Source organism: Melospiza melodia, chromosome 27, assembly GCF_035770615.1.
Source record: "Melospiza melodia melodia isolate bMelMel2 chromosome 27, bMelMel2.pri, whole genome shotgun sequence".
NCBI classification, from domain to species: Eukaryota; Metazoa; Chordata; class Aves; order Passeriformes; family Passerellidae; genus Melospiza; species Melospiza melodia.
This window is the reverse complement of record NC_086220.1, coordinates 8,512,227-8,519,134: the sequence shown is the minus strand read 5'-3', so window position 1 is coordinate 8,519,134 and position 6,908 is coordinate 8,512,227. Positions and strand designations below refer to the sequence as shown.

Below are 6,908 nucleotides of genomic sequence, written 5' to 3'. Positions count from 1 at the left end.
GGGAATATGGGATGTCCTGAATCTCTGGTGGTTTGGGGAACAAACTCAGTGCCCTGAGTGCTGAGACAGGAACAAACAACAGCCTGGACTCGATGTTCCCTCCCGAGCACGGAGCAATTCCACGAAGCCAGCACGGAATCACAGCAAACAGAATTCCAAGAGGCTCAACCTGCGCCAGATTTTTGACTCTCCATGAGGGAAAGCATCCCGAAAGGAAAAGCTTCCTGCTCCTCCGAGCTGCTGCTCTTCCCTCTGGCTTCACCAACTTGGTTCTGACGGGAAAACTCCGACTCTGAGCGGTGGGATCATCCCAGGCACGGAGCAGGAGCGTGGGCAGAGCAGGGAGCTGAGCAGGGACCTTGTGCTGCTGGCGTGGGCACAGCTTCCCACATTCCCCGCATTCCCCGCTCCGTCCTGGCTGCCAGGAACATCCCAGGAACATCCCAGGAACATCCCAGGAACATCCCAGGAACATCCCAGGAACATCCCAGGAACATCCCACGGCCGCGCCTGACGGGAGCAGGGGCGGGGGAATCAGCAGAGCGCGGCCACCACGGCCAGCACGAGCTTGGTTTTGTGGTTTTCTTGGTTTCTTGGTTTTCTGCTGGAAAAATCCCAGTGGAATTCCACCTGGGAACGAGGAAAACACAAAGATTTTTTTTGTGAGGATTTTTTTTGTGAGATTTTTAGTGAAATTTCACCTGGGAACGAGGAAAACACAAAGATTTTTTTGGTGAGGATTTTTTTGTGAGATTTTTAGTGAAATTTCACCTGGGAACGAGGAAAACACAAAGATTTTTTTTGTGAGGATTTTTTTTGTGAGATTTTTAGTGAAATTTCACCTGGGAACAAGGAAAACACAAAGATTTTTTTTGTGAGGATTTTTTTTTGTGAGATTTTAGTGAAATTCCACCCGGGAACGAGGAAGACACAAAGATTTTTTTTGTGAGGATTTTTTGGTGAGATTTTTAGTGAAATTCCACCTGGGAACGAGGAAAACACAAAGATTTTGGCTCGCAAGGATGAACTGGGGGAGCCACCAGGCACTCCCCAGGGCCAGCACAAGCACCTCTGGCTTTGGAAAAATCGCAGCGAAATTCCACCTGGGAATGAGGAAAAGCCAAAGATTTTTGTGAGGATGAGTTGAGGATGACTGCCACGCACTCCCCCGGGTCAGCACAAACATCCCTGATTTGTGGTGGGGAAAATCCCAATGAAACTCCACCTGGGAACGAGGAAAACCCAAAGATTTTGGTTCACGAGGATGAACTGGGGGAGCCACCATGTGTTCCCCAAGGCCAACACAAGCTCCCTGGCTTTCTGCTGGAAAAATCCTGGTGAAAATTCACATGGGAATGAGGAAAACCCAAAGATTTTTGTGAGGACTTTTGGTGAGATTTTAGTGAAATTCCACCTGGGAACGAGGAAAACCCAAAGATTTTTTTTGAGGATGACCACCACGCACTCCCCAGGGCCAGCAGAAGCATCCCTGGCTTTCTGCTGGAAAAATCCTGGTGAAATTCCACCTGGGAATGAGGAAAACCCAAAGATTTTGGCTCACAAGAATGAATTGGGGGAACCACCACGTGCTCTTCAAGGCCAGCACAAGCTTCCCTGGCTTTCTGCTGGAAAAATCCCGGTGAAATTCCAGCTGGGAATGAGGAAAACCCAAAGATTTTGTTTCATGAGGATGAGTTGGGGGAGCCACCATGCGTTCCCCGAGGCCAGCATAAGCATTTCTGTTTTTCTGCTGGGAAAAATCCCGGTGAGATTCCACCCGGGAATGAGGAAAACCCAAAGATTTTGGTTTTTGTGAGTTGGCGGTGACAAGGACAAAGTGCAGCCCTCCATGGGAGGGGTGAACGCCACGGAGTGACACCAAAATCCAGGAAAACATTCCCTCCTTCCCTCCCAGTGCCCCAGGAGCTGCCAGCAGGAACGACCCGACCTCAAACTGGTGTGGGAAACCCAAACTGGGGGGAGAAACCGGGATTGTGCCACGCTGGGGGTTGCAACATCAACTTCTCATTTCTCAACCCCTCAGGAGCTCGTGTCAGACGTTTTCCTTCCTCAAACAAGGAGAAAAACACGGCCAAGACACCCAGAAATCCCAAACTGAGCCCCGTGCCAGCTCCTGAGGAAGTGAATTCCGTCCCAGGATAAATTCCTGCACTCCAAAGTTGGATTTTTGTTGTTTTTCTGGGGGAATGTTTTCTCTCACAAAGGGCATTTTTTTTTGACGTGCAATTCGATTTTGCAAAATTCCCTGGAAGGAATTTAGAGCTCAATGATTTTCTCTATTCCCTATCAAGAAAAGAAATCCAAATCGCTGGATTTGCCAGAGATTTTTTTTTTTCTTTTTCCTAGAAAGAGGAATAAATATGGAATTACATCAGTTTTGCAGCACATTTCACACCCAGCCCCCAGCAGAGAGGAGCAGCCCCCACCTGACACTGCCAGCACTGAAATCCAAACCCCCAGCTGGAATCACGAGGATGGATTTGATAAAAAAATAAATAAAAATCTTGGGATGATGCTGGAACATCCTCTGAAAGCTGACAAAACTCACACAAAGCGCAGAGAACACTCCAAAATTCCAGGCTTGAGTTATGCCTGGTTTGGAATGCACCAGATTTGGCAAAATCCAGGGAAAATTTCCAAGAATTTGGGATGCAGCTGCTGTTCCATCACCACCAGGGCACGCTGAGAAACCTGGGAGAGGAGGTTTGGGTGGAGAATTCCCAAAATCCAATGGAATCCAGCGGCAAATCCCTGAATCTACTGCCACAGAGCACCAGAGAGGGGAGGAAAAAAATCCCCAAAAATCCTCTCCACCTTTCCCAGCTCTGAATTCCACCCAGAGCAGGAATTCCTCAGGAATGGGATCAGGATTCCCTTGGGCTGACAGGGAATCCTTTCTGTTCACTGCCTGACACCAAAATTTAGGAAATCCAGCCTGGAGCCCACCATTCCCACCTGGATTTACAAATCCCAGGAAGGATTTTTTTCCCTCACAGAAAAAAACAGGTGGAAAATATTTTTTTTTCCAGTTAAATCAGAGGTTTCTTTCTTTCTGGATGGGAAATTCCTGGATGTGAGAACCTCTGGATTGGGTTGGGAAAATACCAGAATGAAGGAACTGAATCCAACCTGAATTTGTTTTTCCTCATGGATGGAAAGATCTCTCCTGTTTTCCCTGGGGATTCCACGGCTGCAGATGGATCTGGAGAATTCTGGAGAATTCCAGCAGGGTTTTCCAAGGGCAGCAAGGCCTTTCCCAATGTTCCAACTGAAGTTTTCCCTCTGCTCCACAAATCCCAAGCTGGTTTGGGTGGGAAAGACAAAAATCCATCAAATTCCAGCCCCTCAGAGGCTGCTCCAAGCCCCATCCTGGACACTTCCATGGACAGGCCAGGATTTCTGTTTTTTTTCATGGAGAAACCCCCTCCCAATCCTTGGCTGGTTGGTTAAAGGTGTGAAAATCACTTTCAGGAGTTGAAAAGCTGCAGGAAAGACTTTTTAGGGAAATAAAAAAAAAAAAAACAAGAAAAGCATCCCAAATAACAGGGTTGGATTTTGGGGGTCACTCTGAGGGGACAATCCCGCTCACCGAGGAAGATTTTGGGGTTGAAAAAGACACAGAGAAGTGTCCAAGTGTTGGTGTGAGGAACCTCCACGTGGTGGGACCCCCGAGCATCCCTCAGGAACACCGGGATGGACTCCAGGAGGATCCAGGAGAATCCAGGAGATCCCAGGGCCTGGAGCTCCGCTGGTTGCTATACCTCATCCTTCCCTTTTCCTTGGATCCTTCCCTTTTCCTCAGATCCTTCCCTTCTCCCACTTTTCCCCATTCCTTTAGGACCCAGAGCTTGTGCACTTGGCCACATCCAGGTTTTTTTGGTTTTTTTTTTTTTTTTTGGTTGTTTTTGGTTTTGTTCTTCCCCGTGGAATGAAAAGCAATCCATGGTTGGGGTGGGCAGCTCCAACCCTGCTCCCTTTGGGATTTGAGCCCGAGGGAAGGGAATCCTGGGGCGGGGGGGTGATCCAGAGGGATCCTGGGCTTGGAGGGATGATCCAGAGGGATCCCTGTGCCCCTTTGCCACCTTTTGTGTCTCCAGGGCTGCCCTGAGCCCCCCAAAACCTTCCCAGGAGTGGGCGAGGGCTCGACTCCGAAATCCAGCGCTGCTCCCCGGCCCTTGGGAGGGCACAAATGTCTTGGAGGGCACAAATCCCTCTCCAAAGCCCTTGGGAAGGGCAGAAATCCTTTTCCAAAGCCCTTGGAAGGGGCACAAAGCCCTTGGAGGGGCACAAATCCCTCTCCAAAGCCTTTGGAAGGGCAGAAATCCTTTTCCAAATTCCTCTCCAAAGCCCCTGGGGGGGCACAATTTCCTCTCCAAAGGCCTTGGATGGGAAGAAATCCTTTTCCAAAGCCCTTGGAAAGGCACAATTCCCTCTCCAATGTCCTTGGAGGGGCACAAATCCTTTGGAAGGGCACAAATCCCTTTCCAATGCCCTTGGAGGGGCACAAATCCCTCTAAATTCCTCTCCAAAGCCATTGGAAGGGCACAAATCCCTCTCCAAATCCTTCTCCAGTGCTCTTGGAGGGGCACAAATCCTTTTCAATGCCCTTGGAGGGGCAGAAATTCTTTTCCAATGCCCTTGGAGGGGCAGAAATCTCTTTACAATGCCCTTGGAAAGGCACAATTCCCTCTCCAAAGCCCTTGGAGGGGCACAAATCCCTTTCCAAATCCCTGTCCAAAGACATTGGATGGGCACAAATCCCTCTCCAAATCCCTTAGAAGGGCACAAATCCCTTTCCAAAGCCCTTGGAGGGGCAGAATTCTTTTCCAATGCCCTTGGAAGGGCACAAAGCCCTCGGAGGGGCAAAAATCCTTTCCAAATGCCTTGGAAGGGGCACAATTCCCTCTCCAAAGCCCTTGGAGGGCAGAAATCCTTTTCCAAATCTCTCTCCAAAGACATTGGAGGGGCACAAATCTTTTTCCAGTGCCCTTGAGAGGGCACAGATCCCTTGGAAGGGCACAAATCTTTTTTCCAATGCCCTTGGAGGGACACAAATCCCTCTCTAAATTCCTCTCCAAAGCCATTGGAAGGGAACAAATCCCTCTCCAGTGCTCTTGGAGGGGCACAAATCCCTTTCCAAATCCCTTGGAAGGGCACAAAATCCTTTTCCAGGGCAGAAATTCTTTTCCAATGCCCTTGGAAGGCACAAAGCCCTCGGAGGGGCAAAAATCCTTTTCCAAATGCCTTGGAAGGGCACAATTCCCTCTCCAAAGCCCTTGGAGGGGCAGAAATCCTTTTCCAAATCGCTCTCAAAGACATTGGAGGGGCACAAATCATTTTCCAGTGCCCTTGGAGGGGCACAAATCCCTCTCTAAATTCTCTCCAAAGGCATTGGAAGGGCACAAATCCTTTTCCAAAGCCCTTTGAAGGGCAGAAATCCCTTTCCAATGCCCTTGGAGGGGCACAAATCCCACCCCAGGGAATATCCCAAAGGAATTCCCGACCCCAAGGGGGAGCCCCTGAATGTTCAGAGCACTTTTGAAGTCGGTGGCCTTGTTTTCTTAAAGGGCTTTGATCTTTTCATGAAAGGAGAGAATCTTCCCCATCCCATCATCATCATCATCATCATCATCATCATCACAGAATTCATGCCTGGAATGTTCAGGGTGATCCAGGACTCTGGAATCTGTCATTAATCCCTCAAGTTTACACCTAAAAAAGGGAAAAAGAAAGTTGGGAATTTCTCCTGGAATTCAGGTTGGCAGCAGCACCAGGGAAATAAAAAAAGGGGAAAAAACTCTGATGGATTTTTAGGAGCGGGCAAAGGGAAGTTTGGGAGTGTTTATTCCATCCAAAAATTCTAGATTTCTATTCCAAATAGAAGGGATTTTATCCAGAATTAGAAATCTTTCAAGCAGATTCCCCTAAAAAGTTTGTGGGGAATAAAATTGTGGGATTCCAGACTGGTTTGGGTCCATTAAAAATAAAATGAAAGGGAAGAAAAGGATGGGAAAAAGGATGGGAAAAAGAAAGTTGGGAATTTCTCCTGGAATTCAGGTTGGCAGCAGCACCAGGGAAATAAAAAAAGGGAAAAAAACTCTGATGGATTTTTAGGAGTGGGCAAAGGGAAGTTTGGAAATGTTGAAACCATGCAAAAATTCTGGATTTCCATTCCAAATGGAAAGGATTTTATCCAGAACAAGAATCTTTCAAGCCAGATTCCCCCTAAAAAGTTTGTGGGGGAATAAAATTGTGGGATTCCAGACTGGTTTGGGTCCATTAAAAATAAAACAAAAGGGAAGAAAAGGATGGGAATGATGAGGGATTAAAGGCAAGGAGAGCTCTGACAGAAATTCCGAACCCTTGGAATATTGCAGTGGAATATTGCAGAAATTCCAAACCCTTGGAATATTGCAGAAATTCCGAACCCTTGGAATATTGCAGTGGAATATTGCAGAAATTCCAAACCCTTGGAATATTGCAGTGGAATATTGCAGAAATTCCAAACCCTTGGAAGCTGAGGCTGAAAGGAGGGACGGGGCTGAGAGTGCAAAACCCCACAAGGATTTGAAAATCCTTCACATTTTAGCCTCAAATCCCCCAAAATTTGCATGAAAGGAGAGGAGGGGGGAAGTGTCAGAGCTTAATTAAGCACGAGTTAATTAGCACTGATTGAGAAGGTGGAAGGGAGAGGCAGGGGAAGATTTTCCTTGGATATTTCAGGGTTTCTGGGAGCAGATTTTAGGATTTCTGGGAGCATCATTGAACGACTGACGCTCGGCTGGGTTTAATGACAGATTCCTCCCATTCCACAACTCCACCCTCCCCAAAAATCACCGGCCAGGGGGGACCTGGAGCATCCTTGGAGCCCCTCCAAGAGCAGGGGG

The 6,908-nt window shown here is 48.0% G+C and overlaps 1 protein-coding gene across 1 annotated transcript; it reads left to right on the top strand.

Annotated features, from left to right (window-relative positions):
• Window positions 1-3,950: 3,950 nt before the first annotated feature.
• On the top strand, window positions 3,951-5,940 carry LOC134429957 (uncharacterized). Its single transcript, XM_063177379.1, has 2 exons — window positions 3,951-4,864; window positions 5,225-5,940. Exons 1-2 carry the CDS (start codon window positions 4,211-4,213, stop codon window positions 5,561-5,563), a joined length of 993 nt encoding a protein of 330 aa, XP_063033449.1. The 5' UTR covers window positions 3,951-4,210; the 3' UTR covers window positions 5,564-5,940.
• The last annotated feature ends 968 nt before the right edge of the window (window positions 5,941-6,908 follow it).